Source organism: Malus domestica, chromosome 03 (genome assembly GCF_042453785.1).
Source record: "Malus domestica chromosome 03, GDT2T_hap1".
Lineage (NCBI taxonomy): Eukaryota > Viridiplantae > Streptophyta > Magnoliopsida > Rosales > Rosaceae > Malus > Malus domestica.
In genome coordinates this window covers 3321786-3342067 of record NC_091663.1, presented here as the reverse complement: position 1 = coordinate 3342067, position 20282 = coordinate 3321786, and the positions used below count along the sequence as shown (strand labels likewise).

Genomic DNA, 20282 nt, shown 5'->3' with positions numbered 1-20282 from the left:
TCATATGAATTTGTTGTTCATCCCTTTCCTGCTTTCACCCCGTCCCCACATTCTTCCTTTCCCCCCGCCCACCATCACCACCTTCCCCTTCCTCAGCCACTGCAATGAGGCCAATCCAGGCTCGCTCACCCTCAAACTCGCACACCTCCTCCAGTTCTTCCCCACCGTCGGTGCCCAAAGATTATCTGCGATTCCCAACAGTATCAAATTGCTAAAAAACCACTCAAACCAATAAATAATCATAACTAATAAATCATGGGGGTCATTTGATTCCTATTAAATGAACATAATTTATCTGTTTGGCTGCCCAGAAAATGCCGGAACAACAATTCAACATTTCACTAACTAATCCCGGAAACCAAGGACTAACCAACGCAACAAAAATTACATGCATTTTGCTTAGAAATTTTGAAACTTTTGCAGCCTTGACAAACAAAACATAAAACAAAAGACCATTTAAAATTCACATTTTTTCCTTCATTTTCTCAGCAACCAAACACATGCCAAATTTTGGAGAGCAAACCAGATACTTACAAAGAAGGAACTTTGCCAATTGCCCACGTTGAGGTTAACCAAGCAGCGAGTATCTTCGATGCTCATGGTTCCTCGCTGGGCTTTCGAGCTTCGTCTTGAACTGGGTGGAGGACGACGAGTTGGAAGCTCGGATTCCCGGGCTCCAAATTGTAGAAATGTAGCGAGAAAACAGGTTTGGGGCGTGAAGATTTGTGGGTAGGAGTTGGATTTTGTTGAGGTTTGGTGGCTTGGGAATGGAAGGGAGTGAAAGTGAGTAGCAGTAATGGGAATCGAATATCAGCCATTGGTGAAAACTCGTGGTTCTTCACCATGTCGGTCTGATGTCCAAATCGCGTTGGGAGGGATGATGAATTTTAGTAACTGCAACTTTGGCTAACGGGCCTGGGTTAGGCTCCGTTAGGGGCACTTTTGGAATATTAATTGTTATGCGGTTTGGGCTTTTTGGTGAGCTCGTGTGTTTTAGTTTTTGTAGGACCTGACATAAAAGTTTTGTGTCCTTATGATTAAAATTCAAGCCCTTTTTATTAAATAATAGTTTAGGGTGATTTTTCATTAAATAAAAGTTAGTCCAAGCCCTTTTCATTAAAGCTCCCTAAAAAAATATCAGATAGCCAGAGACTGAGAGGAGAAGATAGAAAACCTCAGATTCTTCAGCTGGCTAGCTAATTAGTAACTGAATTATAAGAAGAAGTTGAACATCCTGCTGCTGCTGCCCCACCATACTGATAATCTGTACCTGCACCTTCCTGGTTATCCTCCTCCATTGGTGGAAGCTCATTTAGGTCAAAGTTCAAAACTTTTCCTCCACCACGACCACCTACTATAGTCTGACTGGAATGAGCTTGCAGCTGCTGCTGTAGCTGCTCAGAAGGACCCACGACCACCACCTGCTTGTGTAGCTGCTCAGAAGGACCCACCACCACCACCTGCTGCTGCTGCTGCTCGGTGGGGCCAGTCCAGTGGCACCTCTTGTGACCCCCCAAAGCCTGACCTGTTGGGAAGGTCTTGTTACAGATTTTGCATTGGTGATGCTGCAGATGATCAAGTGCTACTCTTTCTGCTTCATCACCATGCACCCTATCTTCAGCAGCCGGATCGTCAGCGCATGCAGACTGGTCCTCCATTGATGAGTGGGCCACCGTGATCCCCTTGAGCTTGTTGTGGCTTGACATGTGTCCTCCCAGAGCTTGGTGGCTCGGGAAACACTTCGCACAGAGATTGCACTTGTACCTCAGCCTTCCTTCCAAGTCCACCAACTTCATCTTCCTCCTCTTCCTCCTCACCACCGCAATGCTCTCAGAATTCTGACTGTCTGACAATTCATCCTCCATATTATTATAGTTTCCAATATTTTCCTCCTCCATTAATCCAAGCTTCAAGAAATTCTTCACCGTTGACTTTTCTTGACCAAACCCACCACCATATGCATCATACCATTTTTTCTCACTCCTCTTCACCTCAGATGATGCTCCCTTCCTCTTGTTTGTGGACCCCACGGTGGAGGGTGCAGTGTGTCCGTGGTATGGAAGTCCACCCTCTCGGTCCTGATTGGTGGTGATCAAGAAATTGCTGTTGGTGACCTCATACATGGTCTCATCAGCTCCTCCTCCTTCCAATGGATTGGCCTGAGCTAGCATCAAAAGATCATGGACAGCTTCCTCCATCTGCTCTTCGTCCTCTTCAACAGTCCTGGGACTTCTCGAATCCAATCCGGAGACGGACTGGTCAGAGTTGGACTCAAATCCCGTGCTGCCGCTCTTCCTCCCTCTCCTTGCGGTTTGTGACCATTTAGGCAGAGTCTTGGACAGATTAAGAACCGAACTTTTCGACCTGAAAAAAGTCTCATCAGACTCAATCTGATCCTCCTGAGCTTTCCTATTACTCTGATCAGGCACAGCATCTGACACAGTGGAAGAAGAGCTGTTTTTGGCGGTCGGAGGCGGCTGAATTCCCCTCCACTCTCTCTCTGGATGCGACCTCATATGCCCAAAAAGTGACTTCATCGACGGAAAATTCTTGCCGCAAACGCAACAAACAGGCTTCATATTGCTGATGGTGCTGCTATTTCCTCCAATCCCCAAAACCCCACCAGCATTCGAGCTTCCAACATTGGAATTGCTTGGTTTCGAATTGTTGGGTTTTGATGAAATCGTGTTCTTGCGAGACTGATTAAACAATTCCCTGTTAGCTTGAACATGCATTCTTTTGTGGCCTCCGAGAGCCTTACCTGAGCTGAAACCCTTGAAGCAGACCTCGCAAAATCGGGTAAATTCCGGCAGCGGAGCAGCAGAAAAGTTTTGAGGGTTTTGGCCTAAAGGTTCCGGCTTTGCAACCTTGAGCTTCAGAAACATGCCTTCATTGTTGCTCTCCATCTCTTCGCGGCTCAGTATCTTTGCGGGCTTTCGCTCTTGATCGCTGGCAGTTAGTGGTGGAAACCTAGTCTCTTGGTGTTCGATATCCATGTGAGAAAAATAACCCAGCTCGGAAATTTAATGATAGTGTGAAACCGCAGCTAGTGAGGAATATAATGATGGTCTAGGTCTTTTTTTTTTTTTTTTTTTTTTTGGTGCTTGGGGAATAAGAAAAGAAAGAAGATTTGGGTAGAAAGGAGCTAAAGCTAAGGATGTGAGTATGCGGAACCCTACTAGGAGATTGAGATTTTATATATATATATATATGCAAATATAAATGTGAAAAGGTTAGCTTAGCTGAGAAGCAAAATTAGGCTACTTTGATCATGATCTTGTTTTGGGTAATTATAAGTCCTGAAAATCCTGACCTCAATATAATCAAGAACTCTAAGAGGGGAAAGAAAACAAGGAAATTCAGTGGCTTCCAGCCAGCTAATGATGTCATCAGATTACAGCTCAAAAAAAAAAGATTAGAGTTGAAAAATAGCCAAGGAAAGGAGCAGAGAAACAAACCCAGAAGAGCTAAGAGAGAGAGAGGACTTCACAAATTCTGCAGCAGTTAGGCAGGCCTTCGGTCTTTCAAGTCACCAAATTGTTATAGAAAGAGAATTATAATTGTTATATTTTTATAGATATTGTTAGGTTTTTTAATTAATATTATTTTGGGGTTTAACTGCTGTTTGTATGAGTTTTGGTTCATGGGCAATTGACCGTCAAAGCCTGTTAATCCGTTCTTTCAGAATCTCCAAATTCTCACGGAATTTTGAGTCACTGACTGAGAATAGTATGAGAATTTTGAAAAGTTTGAAAACCATAAAACCACCACACAAAAGATAGTGAACTGATAATCGAACTCTCTTAAGACTCTTTATAAAATCCTTGTTACCTTATGCTTTTTGTATAATATTTTATAGTGTTAACACAAAATTAACTTTAAACTATGGGTTGACAAAGAGGTCATAACAATCCTAATTTTGAGAGAGATCCTTCAAAAAATAAGAAGAGTTCAATGAAAAATGAAAAATTAAACTCCATCCAAACAAAGGTTTAGGTAGTACTGTTTAGTATGAAGTGTGCCACTCTCTTCTATCCCACTACGAGTATTTAGGAGCCCCACTTACAACACTAAACCATACCTGCCCCAAAGAGTAAGGGTTTTTGGAATTTCTTCCTTTAATTTTTCTTTTCTAATTTTTATCTTACATTATAATTTAATTTTAATCTTCCTTGGAAGATACTCCAAGGCCAATCATCCGGAATTCTCTCAGTTTTCACAAAAATTTAGGATACAATCTTTTCTTTGTAATTATTCCTCCAACCCCAAAAATTAGCTTTTTGTCTTCTTTTTTTTAAGGAGTTTTTTTTTTCTCTTCTTATTTGTGTTACCCTTTGTAAGTGTTAATCAATGATAAATTATTCCACTATTTTTTAATAAAAATTTTACTATACTTTGATGTACTTTATACACTAAATTTTTAAACGTTTGCAACTTTAATTGTTGAATCTTTAACCAATAATATATTGATTAAAAATTTCAATACATAAGATATTCGCAGCATATATTAAAAAATCTCATTTTTCTAATTAGAATAAAATCCCAAAAGGATTTCCTACTCTATCAAGGAGAGGAAATTAAAAGGGGGCAAGAAGCCTAGCAAAGTGGGAACTCTCTTGGGTTAGTTTCAAAATCCGTGCTTATCGCCATCCTTTAAGTTAATGCATGTCATTATTATCCCTTTTGATCCTCTTTTATGTGAATTTTCACATCTCGTACCACCATTCACTAGATTTTTCAGTATGCTCAAAACACGTAATGGTACGCCAAATGTTAATATACAAGTGGTGAAAAGTTTTTATTTTCAAACGTTTCTCCAATTATATAATTGCATATGATGCACTGCCCTCATGTTCCCACCATTCACCACTCACCACACACATGACTAGAGTCTAAATAAGAAAGTGATTAGAGGAGCAAATTTTCCAATTTATTTCTTCTATCCTTTTGTTTCCACGCGGTTTCAAACCTTTGAATGGCCTCCATGTTTCCAATTTTATGAGCAAGGAATTTAAATTCTCTACTTAATGCTTTGACGAAAGAAAATGTGTGAAGGAAGTCGTTGCATTTGAGTCTTTGACCAGCAAGCTTTTTGTTTAACATTTTTTAACAAACGATTTTATCTATCGTACGAAAAAGAGGAGTTAGGCTAAACCTCACAATAGACAATAATTTGGCTCAAATTTGTTTTTGACAATAATCAAACATAAGATCACTTACAAGTGAAAATGAACAACTAGATCGAAGAATACCATTATATCGTAGTACTAAATGGCTACCTTTCATCTAACTATAGTTTAGCTTTTTTCACTTAGTTGTACAATGTACGAGTTTAAGAGCTCTAATGTTCCAATTCACATATTGTATTGTCTGTTTGTATTAAAATATCATATTGTGTGTCAAAAAGAAAATCATTACTTATGTATACATTTTGTTTGTTTGAAGGGGAACTAATTAATTAAGGTAAAACATGTATTACCACGTTATGAAAGGTAAAAAGTATCCGTTAAAATGTATTTCCTAAGCCAATAGTTTTACTTCTAGTTGATTAAGAAAGCAAGTAATAATCATATTTGAAAGTAAAAAATGTAGGACTTGGCATAGCCAAAGTTGACCAGGATAATAATGCACTGCCTCATCCCACTTAGTTACCTCTCTCTATCATCCCACTTAGTTACCTCTCTCTATAATTTTGTTACAATATATTTTACTCTAAGGAGAGGGGGACTAGGCTAAGTCAGCCATTAATTAGGTATCAAACTTGACATAATTACAATACTCCCTCGCTGTCTATGTAAGTCAAATTTGAAACATGTTACTTAAAAACAAAGAAAAATATTTCTAAATTATTGTATTAGTTGATCTTCTCCTTGCAATTTAGATTAGGTTAAAATATCACTCAATAAATTTGAGATGGTGGCGTAATTCATTTTGTTTTTTTTTTTTATGCTTTTGTGTTTAACATTTTCTTGGATGATGAGATTAAAAATAGATAGAAACCCCAAGATAAAAAATAATTCTAACTAGCTCAAAAGTCAGTTGTAGTGATCTGCGTACATTAGGTGTTGTAGGGGTCATTTGGAAGTCTTTTTGAAATGACTGTAAGTCTTTTTGATGAAAATGTTTTTAAAACCAATATTTAGTAAAAATCCAAGTAGATCATGAAAAAACATTTAAGTGCTTTCTTGAAAAAGTACATATCTGGTATTTCTTCCAAAAGGCACTTGAGTACTTTTGGAACCCAAAATCAATTTCACCAAAAGAGCATTCAGTCATTTTAAAAGCACTTTCAAACGAGCTCGTAAACATTGCATAATGTCCAAAACTTTTCAATCCACCTATAAATTTTGGAAATTACAAACATTTTTTCTCCTCCTACACACTTATTTAATCCTAATCGTGTTTTCTATTTCATTTATTCAATCCGATGTCAGGAATATGTGTGAGGGCTGTGTAGAAGGCTAAAGATTGTGTGTGAAAATAAGCTCCCTTAAATTTTAGACTGCAGTTCCAGGAATTACTATTGTTACATTGGAATGTCAAGAAATATCAAAGATCGTCACTGCAATGGAATCCTACTAATCCAAAGTGAAGGCAAATTCAACAGCTGTTACAAAGAGCTGCCCCCTTTCACCCCTTCCGCAATTCTTTTCCGCGGATGGGGCATACTGAGGGGTAACCTTACCAAAGAAAAATGAAAACCGAACTAGGTTAAATACCGGCAACGATGACAACTACTACAAAAAGGCATACAAGAGAGGAAAATGATGCCTACGAAACAAGTTGCCTATCTAACGAACATGGAGGCTATTGCTGCGTAGGATTGTAGGAAGATTTATATTCCAGCAGTTCGGTCCTGTATCTCTCCTTGTCCTTCGTCGCTTTATCCTGATAAACCTGCACCGCAGCAACGGAGTGTTATGATGAACACTTCAAGAAGACTTCCAATATACCGCAAGTTAGAAGTGTTGAGAATCAACACAAAAGGAGATGAAAATAGTAATTCTATCCAAGCATGTGAAACTTCTTCTCAAACCTTAGATCTATACCGGAACACAAATATACGATAATGAAATTAGCTTGGGACGTTACGAGCGAAAAAGGACTAACTGAAAAAAAAAAAAAAAAAAAAATGTCACCAACTCACTATACCTGTTTCTCAGCCTCTGTGAGATTGTTCCATAGATACCCAATTTTCTTGCTGATGGCTCTCTCTTGCCCATAGTACAAAGGTTTTAATCTGGCATAATGCTCAGCGAAGAAGAAATTGTAACCGCTCCTGTTTGACTTGGGCCGAAAGGGATCACGTAATGCCAACCTGGATCTCTTTCGGTTCCGTCGAGTAGGCATGTCCGAAAAACTCTGAGAAACATATGTAGATGTAGGAGCATGATACAAGACACCTTTCAGTTCATCAGAACCCAAGTTGACAGTAGCCAGATATCCACTGTCAAATTTCCCATCAATGGTTCCCATGATTGAACAACCAAGCTGCACTTCTGTGCTTTCTGTACATAAGATAGAGAAAACAGATCCATATTGCAATTAATTCACGGCCTTGCAGATCAAATAACTAGATGCTATCAATAAGGTCAAGGAACTAGGAAATAATGATACTGAATTAGAAGGATGAAAGTAAAAGCATCATAGCAAGTCATAAAGTTAAAAGACGGATTCCCTAATAAAATTTACAAAAGTGGTTCATCCATATTTCTTAATAGAAGTTCCTATGTTGTTTATCTTTTTCATTGCAACTTTCCGAAGATTATTTCAAAAGGGCCATCAGAAAAGCTTGACCACTAGCAAGAAATTTTTTTATTCAACTATCTAACTTTAAGAAGTTACAGAATTATTTCATACGATTTCTTCTGAGAATTGTCAACAGGAGGTATACTCTACAATTGCACATAAAAGGTTTTCTGGAAACTTACAGTTTAATGTAGACACCAAAGAGAAAACATACTCATAGTTATATGGTTCTACTTCTACAACTAGTGTGGCGCAACCACTATTAGAACCATAACATCGAGATGGAGGTTAAGCCTACCCTGACCTGGAAATTGGTTTCTACTTGCACCTTCCTCCACGGTGGCTGACCCATTGAAAAGGTTCTTGCTTAGAGGCTCTGGCAAAATGGAAACAAGAAAACCATATATTTTCCAATCAATAAAATACATGAAATAACACATAATCAACAAGGACCCCTGTCTTCAATTACCAAGCACTGGTATGCTATAAACTTCTTTGTGGAAATAATAGGCCTGCTCAAAGTGATACAGCAAAGACAAGTAGTACTTCCGTAAGACAAACGAAGCACTGGTAATTGTTGTTGGGAAATTGAAGGCCGTAATCACTTCCTTCCATTTGCGATCTCTAATCACCTGTAACCAGTTTAAGAGAATTTAAAGTGAAATAAAATTCAAAACATAAAAAAGGAACTTTAGAATGGCTCCACAAAATAAGGGAGAAAAGAAAAGGATGAAGATTAACATAGGCAATAAGTTTAACTCAGCTTAAGAATCTCATATAAACAACCATTAAACAGAAAAGCAAAATGAACGAACCTTTTCAAGCCCATCACGAGATGTGACTTCTACAAAAAGGAGATGTAGATCCAGAGTTTTTCCTCCTACGGTAGGAATCCTGCACAAAGAGCACTAATCTTATCCTCATGGACTTTCCGTTTTTTCTGTACTTTACACTAAATTTTCATGAACTCAAGGACTCAGACATATGATCCTATAGGACAGATCCTGTTCAAGCCAGGCCGTCCTAACTAAGTTTTCATCAATGCCTATAAACTATGAAAGGAAATAAGTTATACAATCAGCACAGCAGTTTAGGAACGGTTTCTGATGCACAAAAAGAATCGTGGCATGACAAAGTCTACATTCATAAACAGCTTATTTCTGCACCCCTTAGACTGTATCCTTCAAACTAACCTACTTCAATACTAATGAAGAAATACTTTCAGACATCTCATAAAATGACCCAGTTTCAGGATTTCACTGACCATCACTGATAACTTTTCCTAGTTACCAAAAAGCCTATTTATGCTTTTGTAAGGTATCAAAACCAAATGCAAATTCACAAGGATAAGCAATAAACTAAGCAATTGAAGACGCATTAATATCTCAACATGGAAAGTAGGTTTCCATGACCACAAAATAAGAATGAAGAAATATAAGGTTATAACAGCTAAAAAATACCAACATCAAAAGATAGCATACTAAAATAAATTAGCAATTCTTAAATCCTCAAAAAGGAAACTGCCGTAATTTCTCCACGACATGGTGCTGTTTTTGGTCTAGTAATGCTGCATACATGGAAAATTTCAGCTCAAAAGTAGACATCCAAGAAAATCAAATCCCCATTTATTAAAGTTATGCAAAGGAAACAATGACTAATGAAGATTTGGGAAATTCCAATTTTCTTGAATGAAGCATCTCTCGTGAATGACAAACTCAAATCTTGGTAAGAAACAATAATCTTACTAATGGCAAAGAAAAAAGAAGGATAACGTGAGCCAGTATTATAGGTGGTCTGTGGAAATGATGAATTGCATTGCGATAAATCTCGGGATTGCTCATTGTCCACCATCCCTAACTCAAACTCAAATAGAGAGAGGCACCACAGGGGATATAAATTTGATATCAGCATTCAACTGAACTTCTAGAATCCCAAAAAAAATATCCTGACTTTGCTAAAAATACCCGAAACAATGTGTACAATGCAGTCCAAAATTTTCAGTCAGTCACCATTCAATCAATTCAAACCGAGGAATAGGCAACATAGTTTTGATTAAAACCAGTCAATTTAAGTATGCAACATGCAAAAACAATGGAAGTATATCAAGTGAGGCAATACAACAACAACAAAATCTTATCCCACTAAGCAGGGTCAGCTATATGAATCCTAGAATGCCACGCTCAGTTTTGTGCCATGTCTTCCATTAGATCCAAGCAGTCCAAGTGAGGCAATGAAAAGATAAAAACACGACACAAATATATAATTTTCCAATTATTCCAACATATTAAGACCCAAAATAGCAAAACAAAAACAACCCAATTCATCAAATAGCCCAACAAAACGAAATCTAAGTTGTAAGAAAAGCGAACCGAGCCAAATTACATGAATTGATCAAACCAGTCAACTGAAGTAGCAACACGCAAATTCAATGTCAATACAAACTATAATTTTCCAATTCTGCCAACATATCAAGACCCAAAACAGCAAAACAAACACAACCCAATTCACCAAACGACCCAAATATACAAAATCAAAGCTTTCACAAAAGGGACAAAACCCAAAACGTACATGAATTTGGTTCTGAACGAATCGTGAAACTCCTTGAGCTTTTCCCAGAAAAGGTCGGAGCTTTGAACGACTTCCTCGTACGTTGCTGTGGGTGAAGGATAAGCCTTTGGAGCGGAGGCGGGGGATGAGAGAGAAGACCCATTGGCGGGGAGAGAGAGGAGTTGTTGTTGGTGAGCTGAAGTGGCTGAGGAAGAAGAAGGCTTCTCCTTTTCTGTAATTTTTGGTGTTGGGACCTTAGACATTTTGTTAGAGAGAAAAAAGGGAGGATAAAGATTTGATGGATTAAGATGCTAGATTACCAGAAGGCAACGGACCACCCTTTTTTATTTTAGTCAAATTATATGATTATATAAAGATATTGGAAAAGCATGTGGAGATCCGGGGATCAAGTAATCACGATTGTTTATCGTATATCGTACGTTTAATTTTCGTTATATACTATTTATATTCAATTTTAAATTTAAAATGATTTATGATAGCATGATATACGATGCACGACCGTGATTTCTTGATCACTCGGATCCCACAAAGAGGATCCTTTTCCTAAGATATTGGATATGACTAGGCCCTAGAATACTTTCCTAATAATTAAAGATTGAAACTTTATTTATGGGTTGTTGATACAAACGATAATATAAATTAATTCAAAATTTATGATAAGAAAATTTAAACTTGTATTTACACAAGAGTGGAGACAAATAGATATAAAGATTCGAAATCAAAAGCTTAGATTTTAGATAAAATGTTTTTAACTAACTGAACTAGCACGCGTGTAGAGAAATATTTTGAGTGTAGATGAAGAATGGGGATGGGCTGATGGTTTTGGTAAAACACATATTTGGGAAGGCAAAGCCATGATAGGTACTTTTGTTGGCTAAAATTAATAAGATTCTGTACAGTTTGGACCCCTTCCTTTTACTCCTTTTTCTGTTAATAAAAGTAGAAATATGAAGAGCATATTAAGTTCCAAGGGAAAAGAGAAAGAAGATGGAGTATAGAATGTGATTTCTAAGAGTAAATGATACATATCATAATTGTATCACTTCTCTAATATAAATAGGGCTTACGAATACGAAGTGTTATAAACGTGGTATGAAAAATGTGATAAGATAAGAGTAACATTTTTTATGAAATCATAAGGATTTCATCATAATATAAATCATGCTAAAGTTCAAAAAAATAGATGATTACATTCATGATATGTTTAAGTTCATTGATTTTGCCTGAATTTAGTAGATTTCTGTATTTTTTTCTAACTTTTAATTTGAGAGAAGAAACTACGCTTATGTTGGCTTAAACATGTAAGTCAGGTCATTTAGTCAAGTGATAGCTCATTTTCATCCAAATTCAAACCTCATTTCTCATAAATTAAAATAGTAAAAAATATCTTTTTGTTGATAAAAAAAAACATATCCATAATCAAATTAATTTTGTTGCATCACCATATTAATAGTATCCGAAAAAGAAGGGTAAAATGCGGTTTGACCCCTTAAATGATTACTTTAGTTGAAATTGACCCCCTAAACTAATTTTTTGATAAATTAACTCCCTGAACTATTCAAAATCAGCCAATTAACCATTTGTCGTTAGATTCCGTCCACTATTCCGTCAAATTCAAGGGCAAATTAATCTTTTTTATCATCAATTCTTACTAGTTAGTTATAACCACCAATAAAATAATGACACGTGGACACAGAATAATTCAAAAACTTATAGCATAATAAGAAACATAAAGAAACCAAACGTTTGCATAACAGACCATTTTACAGTGTCATTACACATTATTATGTGTCCACGTGTCATAATTTTATTGGTAGTTATAAGTGACATGTACTAATTGATGACAAAAAGACTAATTTGCCCTTGAATTTGACAAAATAATGGACGAAATCTAACGATAAGGGGTTAATTGGCTGATTTTAAATAGTTTAGGAGGTTAATTTACCAAAAAAATAGTTCAGGGGTCAATTTCAATTGGACAATTAGTTCAGGGGGTCAAACAACAATTTACCCGAAAAAGAATGGTACTCCAAAACTATGAAATAAGGAATGTCCCAAATTCATCATAGTTGTTGATGCCTCTTCAAGGGGGGTTCAATCCAAAGATTTGAAAGAGTGCATTGCATGATGGATTTGGATACCTTTGAGAACATGAAATAATAGCAAGTAGTAAATTCCAAATTCCAACAAAACACATGCATTCAAACTCAAAACGAAGAACTTAATTGGCTATAGTCCTGCCTCTAGTGTTGTTACTTCGAAGAAACACGAAACAAAAAATAAAACAACAAAGAAAAGCTTAAGAACTTCCCAAACTAGCGATTCATTGATAAGCTATACAAATTACAAACAAGAGAGAGACCTCACAACAACATGATATGGATTCAACTCAAATTTAAATTCAAAATGATAATATTTATTCAAAGAACTTGGGATCATAGCCATTGCTAGAGGTGGCCAAGATGTAGTAAGCCACGATATGACCGATAGAACCCCAAGCCAAAACATCCACAATGTTGAACCCAACAGGGTCATTAGACTTGAGGAGGCTCACATACTCCTTAGCCCTAGTGTCCCCAGCCTCAAAGTGCGTCACCCCGTTCTGCTCCGGCAACCCTTGCTTGGCCACATTCTCTCTCTGGAAGTTGAAGAAAACAAACCTCCCAAGGAAGAGAGAGAGTCCGGTGCTCAGGCTGATGACCAGTGATGGGTTCAGCTCAGCTTTGACGACGCATGAACTTCTCCTGGTGCTGGGTGCATGCAAACCCAGCTTGGTGGGAGGGGAGGACTTGGTGAGGGGTCTGAGGCCTTGGAAGGAGATTTGGGTTGGTGATAGGGTTTGGTGGTGCCTTGTGGCTGTGGAGGAGATGGACGGGGCTGAGAACAAGGCGGAGGAGGTGGCTGCCATTACTGGTTGCGGAGGAGGAGGGTGTTGGGCTGTGGAAGTTTGATGAAAAGTGGAGGTTGGTTTTCTGGAGGAGACGAGATTGGGAAAGGGGTGATATATCTCCACTGGTTCTGCGGAGGTTGTGAGGATGGGAAAGTGGGAGGGAAAGATTTTGGATGGTGAGTTGGCACTGGTTTATTGGTTCCTTTTGGATTACAGATTTTTGGGTACCTCTGAAACTCTGTGGAGCGTCAGATTGTGAATTTAGGACTGCTGCTGCATAGACTAAAGAAAAAATATCAACTTTTAGATCATATGATGTGTTAATACGGGAAATCAACATTTCTATTTATTTTTGTCTTTTGATTCTATTTTGATTTGTTCAATGTAAAGATCATAAATAAAGAGGATGTCGTGTAAAAATAGAAAAAATGTGTAAAATTCACTCTTGAACATTTCTGTTTATTTTTGTCTGTTGATTTTATTTTGATTTGTTCAATATAAAGATAATAAATAAAGAGGATATCGTGTAAAAAGAGAAAAAAATGTGTAAAAATCACTTTAGATATCAATAATGTCGATAAATCGAATCATTATGCGCTTGCTTAACAGCTTATTGACATAATGTCGGCAGACCATTTTCCAATTGACATATTGTCTACCAAAATCAAATTTTGCGTAATTTTGCTCGTTCATCAAACATTCTTTCTTTTTTAAAGAGCTAATCAAGAAATCATTTTCCAAGATACTAGGGTTATATATTTGATTAAAGTAATAGAACCCACAGAGAGAAGGCAGGGGAACAAAAGTAAATTTGTTTAGTAGAATTATTACAGGAAGTTTTACTCTATATCAAACTCATCACTTGGGATCCAAGAAACCAACAAGATGATTGGTAGCTTCTTTCCCACATGACACGTGCCACATTGAGATAAAATTTCAAAAACGCAAAACAGCCAATGTCTTTCGCCCCAAGACACACCGGTTCTTCTTCCCCATTTGTTTCGACCACCATTGCCTTAGCCTTCTGTACATTCCTCCCTTTTACACATTTTCTATGGGGAGAAAAGGACGGAACACCAACAACAAAGTTACTATTGCACATAATACTTCATTTACATCTACAACCTCTTCCCACTGCGCGAAATACGTTACTAGGCTCTGCAATCGCACTGAGGAATGAGCAACGCCAACACACTCATTCGCAGTTTGCTTATTGAAGTCGGTCAAATAAGAGAGTCAAGGTAAGAGTAGTTCCGGCTCCGGCCATACTCAAGAAGACTACCGTATGTACGATCCCACACTCCAATAAAAAGTGACTCTGTGTCCGGACTGAATGATATGCCAGATATCTCGCCAAAGAAATCAATTTCCTGTTCCTTCTCGTACCCACTTTTCACATCATAGACATGCACAAAGTCTGCTGGCTCTGCCATCATCATATACTGACCATCAGAAGTATACCGGATTGACCGAATAGCTCCAAGGTTCCCCTTCAAAACAGCAACTGACTTGGAAAGGTTTCGAACATCCCAAATCCGGCAGGTTTTGTCCTGGTTCCCAGTAGCAAAGGTCATACCATCGGGATGCCATGCTGATGCAAAGGAGAAATCCAAGTGCCCATTTAAAGACATCACCGTCTGCAAAAGAAACTCATACAAATCATCACACTTCCTTTCCTAGCTCAAGGAATAAACATCACGAGAAAGTCAATTGACAAAGTCTGAGATATATACCTTTCCAGTTTGAGAGTTTACCAAAATCCCTTCTGGATTGTCCCCAACAATCACAAGAAGTTTACCATCGGGACTCAAAGAAGTATGCTACAAACAAAGCATAGAGGTGCATCGAAGTTAGCAAAACTGACTAAAGAAAGCATTTAAGTGATTGGATTTCCACATGTAAAATGTGACCCAATGAAAAATCAGCATTGGATGGAATGAGGTAGTTTGCAAATTTGCAGTTGAAAAATAGCTGCCAACTATCATACATCACTTGCAGGACCAAAAAAAAAGAACCCTCCATGAAAGAAATGTCAGTAAATGTAATGAGATATACATCCAGTCATTTCCAAGAAAGCTGCAGGAGACTCACATTCACAGGCCAAGGATACCGGAAATGCTTAGTAAGCTGAAATTTCTCCATGTCAAAGTCTCTGACTCCACAGTCATTATTAGAGGCTGTAAAGTGAACTGCCCCACTGCAAAATTCAAGGGGACTATATCAGTTATAGGTTCATGATTGGAATTTGGAAATGAGAAATCCCAACCTCATGAAAAAACCAAGTACCTGGGACTGTCATAAATCTCAACAGCATTTGTTATGGCATTATCGTCATAAGTTGTCCTCGAGCAAAAGCTAACTCCTGGACGATCAAGATGCTGCAGAGCAGTCAAAGATAAGATAAATCTGTCAGCATTGAGCGTTTCTCTTTATTAGTTCTTCAAAGAGAAAAAAATGAAACTAAAAGGGATCTTGTAGAGACAGCCAAATGACAGAATGCTTATACAGGATGTAGTCAAGTATCAAAGGTTTAATAGACACTGATACCACAACATTCAAAGTTAAAACTTATAAGTCATCCAGAAGATCCATCTGGTATGAAGTAGCACCCATATAGCTAAAACAAAGGATAAATAACATGTGTGTTTCGGTACCACCCCTACGGTGCAAGTGAACCATGTACAAGGTCACAACTGATAAGCACAAACCAAGCAATGTTGACAACATAAGCACAAGAGAAGTGCAATAAATGCTCATTCATTTATTTTCTTACTTAGTAAACTCAATTATTTGCAACTCACCTTGCAAATAAGTTCACCCTGGAATCCTCCAGCAACCAGCAACTTATCTTTTACAGCAAGAGTACTAACTTGAGTCTGTGTAAACCCCTCCAAGAGACTTCCAGGATGTTTCTACATGGGACGAATAGAAATATCAGTTTCCAATGAAGACTTGGTTGTCGAACAAAAGTTATCTAAAAACGCTTACCTCCGATGGTGTCACATGTCCAGAAACGTTGAGAACCTCAGACTTTGTGCAACTTAAGGAAGACCAATGAACGACAGAAAAATGTGACATCAGATAGATGTCATGCTTGGAAGTAGCCCAGACCAAGTTACGCAACTACATTACCAAGCAAAGATAAAACATCTCAGTCAAATAAGCGACATCAAAGGGCTATATTATGATTCAGTGTCTGTCAAATTGTTTAAGGGCATTGCATGCAAAAGTTGACCCCAAGTTATAAGTCAAGTTAGCAAATATAAGTCCTATCAGTTCTATGATATGCGAGTGAGAAAATTTCATCCAAAGTTCACATGCGCAGAAAACAGCCAATAAGAACAAAGGATAGCTTGCACCCAGCACACCTGAAAATGAAGAATGGTTGATTTCACTGATCTAGCATTTCGTCTGAACTCATAATATACAGATCCTTTCTTTGTATCTTTGCAATCCTATTTACCAAGGAGGAAAAAAAATCATCATCAAGTTACTCTTCCAAGTTGAAATTGACACTTCAGCATCAATAAAAAAATTTGGATAACGAATAAAAAATGTGGAAAAACAGTAGTTATTTACCTTCCCTGATCCTTCCCCAGAATTAGGGACATTCTCATAATTCTTGTATTGTTCTAACCTAGTCTGTCGGTATTTCTCTCTAGTAATGCTAAGTCTATCCCAAGGAATACCTTGGATGTCTTTTCCTTTTCTTGCTTGAGCAGCAGTTGTATCAGCTACTTTACTATTCTGCATGAGATTCATACATTAGTCCCAGCTATATATAGAACTACAGTGATCATGAAATGTGAAATGCTCATACAAACTTTGAGTTATTTGAATGCACAAAAGCCATATCGTAAAATAGTGTTAGACATGAATAATTTCTTGAAGCTGTGAATATTTGACATATCTAGTAAGACATGTTAGTATATCACAAACCAAGTAGTCATATTCATCAACATCGGAATCTGAGCCGCCCATTTCTCTACTGTGAAACTCGTCATCCATATCATCATCTACATCTTCCATTTCGTATTCATCCTCCACATAACCAGCGTAATGGGACATATTCTTCCCAACAATGCCACAACTAGCACCAACAAAGATTCAAGCCAGTTACTTAAGAATCAGCATACAAAACAATACCAAAGATCAACGTATATTGCAAACAGCAAGATGTGAACAGGTCAAAATTCTAACTTAATAAATAAGATAATTAAATAACAAAACAAAAAAAGGTATAAACTACTCATGTTGTTGTGTCATTGCTAACTATGAACAGATATTAAGATAAAACATGAAAATGAAATTCGTGATATACCCATGGTTGGAGCAACTTCTTTGAAGGAATATGTTTAATTAACAAGTGCATTAGGCAAAAAAAATTAGAAACTAATATAAACTCCAAAAACCTGATAAAAGGCAGAGAAGAAAAGAATCAGGAAAACCATAACAACTAGACCGATGTTCACACAATAGGAATGAAGAATGAAAACAACTAGGTCGAGCATGTGCTCGACTACAATATATATGTCACTAAGTTGCCATGCTTGGAAATTCAATATCATAAAATGCCGCAGTTGCAGCAATACAAGTTTTGCCCAAAAATGAAGCTGCAAAGGGTCATAACTTCGCTATCAAAGCCAACAGTCAAGCACCCAACCATGCATTCCTTTCGTAATCTTTGAGAGGATTAAATCAGATATGATGACACCATCAAAAGTAGCTCATAGGGGAACATACCAGCGTAACCAAATTATTCTTAACACCTAAAAATTACAACTTTAATTTTGGCAGCATCAATCGGTAAAGCATAATCATTGGAAAATGCTTCCTCGTATAAAAGGGTTCAATTTGACAAAGTTTTGCTCATTATTAAGCTTTTCCCTTTATTCCCTTCACCAACATTGCACGTAAAATGCAAATGAAATTCATAATTGTCCAGAGTTGTAGCAACTTGACTGCGGGCATATATTTAATTTACACATACATTAGACAAAACAAAAATTACAAATAAAAACCAAAACCCTAATTGGAATTAAAAGAGGCGAAAAATCCCACTTTGTATGTGCTCAGAAATCAAACAAGAACATACCCTAATTAAAATAAAATAAAATGTGAAATTCTGGAACAGTTGCACTTACCAATCCACAAACTTACCCTAACCCCCAATCAAATATACAAAAAAGAAAGGGAAATTGGGGGAAAACAACAACAGAATAATCAAAAGACAACAGTCAGAAAAAAACCCTAAAAAATTCACAATTGGGAATTGAAATTCACGCCAAAAAAAAAAAAAAATTGAAAATTTCACCTTTCGTTTGTTCTGGGAATCGAGAAGCTCGGAAGGAGCAGCTGTTCGGATCTGGAAATCCCGAATTGAGAAACTGAAATCTCAAACCCTAGTCAAGAAGAAGTTCAGATCCAGGGAGAAGAGAGGGGAGAGAGAGAGAGGTGAGAGAGAGTGCGTAATATTATTTTCTCTCTACCGACTGGTGTTTTCGGATTGTCGAGCGAAAGACAAAGGTTGAGGGGAACCTTACGAAAAGGACGTGCTTTCCTTCTTGTGTGCGTATTCGTATTTCTACTGTATTTCTGTTGTATTTGCCTCTTTGGTGTCGTATTTTCATACATTTGGTCGGTTAGATGTCGGATAAATTACACAAAACTACCTTAATTATAGGTCGAATCACAATCTCATACCTCATGTTTTAAAAATTATAATATCATACATCATTTTACGAATTTGTTGCAATATCAAATCTCCGCCAATTTTTCTGTCAAATTTTCTATTAAATACTGGCATAGCTTAAGTCAGAGCCTACTCCCTAGCTAAGTAAAAATATAATTAAAGAGAAAATTATTTAAATATTTTTATTAAAAATATGGGACCCACCTCTACAAACCAATCAACCTCATCTTTTCCCCCAATCCATAAGTCTTCTCCTCTCTTCCTAAGGATGGGCAACGGTTATGACGGGTGGGTAACCGCGGTTATTTATCTATAACCATTTATTCTCATACCTACATAACCGTTTACCCGTTGGATAATTGTCTAAACGGTTATACTCATATTCATAATTGTTTATAAACGGTTAACCATACTCATAACCGTGTACCCATTTAACCGTAATCGTTTAGTACCTTTTTACCCATTTATCATTTTTAAACTCATTTATCCTTTCTTTTTTACTATTTACTCATTTTTCACCCGTCTACGTGTTTTTTTAACAACTTGAAAATTAAAAAAGAAAAAATTGTCATAATTTTGTTTTTCTAACAATTAAACATCGTTATAGGTACATTCATCATATATTTCCGCATTTTAATTTTTTAAGTCCGTATATTATTTCAATAATTGAAATAATAGTTTACAGACGATATTTTTAATTGTTAGCAATGAAGGTAATATAAAATTTGCTAAGTATTCTTGGGTTACGAAAACTGTTAAAATACAGTATTTTTGGGTTATTTGACTCAGAATGTAAAATATTAACATAATATATATATAATAGACCATGAAATTTAAAGTGATTAAGAAAAACTATATTATATTAGCTATAGAAATCATGCACTATAGTCAATGGCATTGATCTAAGTTTTGTCCGATAGGGAACATGGTTTGTGTTAATTTTACATATATAAAATAAATAGATAAATTGTTACCCGTTTATAACCGCGGTTAATACCCATAACCGCCCATTTAAATTTCGCAGGTAAATGGTTATACCCATAACCGTTTATTTATTTAAACATTACTCATAATCGTAACCGTAAAATTTACCCATAACCAATGGGTATTTGTCCATCTCTATCTCTCCCCATAAAACAAAATGAAAGAAAAAAAAAACCGAGATTTTCTTTTGCATGTGATCGATTCGACTTCCATTCACAACTAATTTTCATACTTCGCCATCAACGGCTTAACCGGATTCCACCGTCACTTTCTCGATGGGTCCATTCGGGCTTGGGGACAGAGTCGAATTTGGGGATCTGGAAGGAGATGAGGTAGAAGGCCGGGATGCGAGGGTCGAAGTAAAGGTAGAAGATGCCGCCAACATGGGCAACGAGGTTG

At 37.0% G+C, this 20282-nt stretch overlaps 4 protein-coding genes across 7 annotated transcripts; all 4 read right to left on the bottom strand.

Moving 5' to 3' along the window:
• LOC103407637 (uncharacterized) lies at positions 1–2996 on the bottom strand. Its single transcript, XM_008346535.4, has 2 exons — positions 1271–2996; positions 1–185 (listed from the first exon to the last, which is right to left on the bottom strand). Exons 1-2 carry the CDS (start codon positions 2994–2996, stop codon positions 1–3), a joined length of 1911 nt encoding a protein of 636 aa, XP_008344757.4.
• A 3472-nt stretch (positions 2997–6468) lies between these two features.
• LOC103407636 (high mobility group B protein 10-like) lies at positions 6469–10637 on the bottom strand. 2 transcript variants are annotated; one of them, XM_029099504.2, is made up of 6 exons: positions 10318–10637; positions 8565–8643; positions 8219–8381; positions 8048–8125; positions 7153–7508; positions 6469–6897 (listed from the first exon to the last, which is right to left on the bottom strand). In XM_029099504.2, exons 1-6 carry the CDS (start codon positions 10557–10559, stop codon positions 6808–6810), a joined length of 1008 nt encoding a protein of 335 aa, XP_028955337.2. In that variant the 5' UTR covers positions 10560–10637; the 3' UTR covers positions 6469–6807. The 2 variants fall into 2 exon arrangements, with proteins under 2 accessions (XP_028955337.2, XP_028955338.2); XM_029099505.2 differs by having other exon boundaries at positions 8054–8125.
• A 1987-nt stretch (positions 10638–12624) lies between these two features.
• On the bottom strand, positions 12625–13379 carry LOC103417553 (photosystem I reaction center subunit V, chloroplastic). Its single transcript, XM_008355732.4, has one exon. It carries the CDS (start codon positions 13223–13225, stop codon positions 12734–12736), a length of 492 nt encoding a protein of 163 aa, XP_008353954.1. The 5' UTR covers positions 13226–13379; the 3' UTR covers positions 12625–12733.
• A 623-nt stretch (positions 13380–14002) lies between these two features.
• On the bottom strand, positions 14003–18763 carry LOC103417561 (uncharacterized WD repeat-containing protein C2A9.03). 3 transcript variants are annotated; one of them, XM_008355739.4, is made up of 10 exons: positions 18522–18763; positions 17147–17297; positions 16787–16954; positions 16576–16662; positions 16196–16330; positions 16009–16119; positions 15494–15585; positions 15299–15404; positions 14941–15027; positions 14003–14844 (listed from the first exon to the last, which is right to left on the bottom strand). In XM_008355739.4, exons 2-10 carry the CDS (start codon positions 17273–17275, stop codon positions 14431–14433), a joined length of 1329 nt encoding a protein of 442 aa, XP_008353961.3. In that variant the 5' UTR covers positions 17276–17297; positions 18522–18763; the 3' UTR covers positions 14003–14430. The 3 variants fall into 3 exon arrangements, with proteins under 3 accessions (XP_008353961.3, XP_070674216.1, XP_070674217.1); XM_070818115.1 differs by having other exon boundaries at positions 16787–16949; positions 18522–18722; XM_070818116.1 differs by lacking the exon at positions 17147–17297 and having other exon boundaries at positions 18522–18722.
• Positions 18764–20282: the final 1519 nt, after the last annotated feature.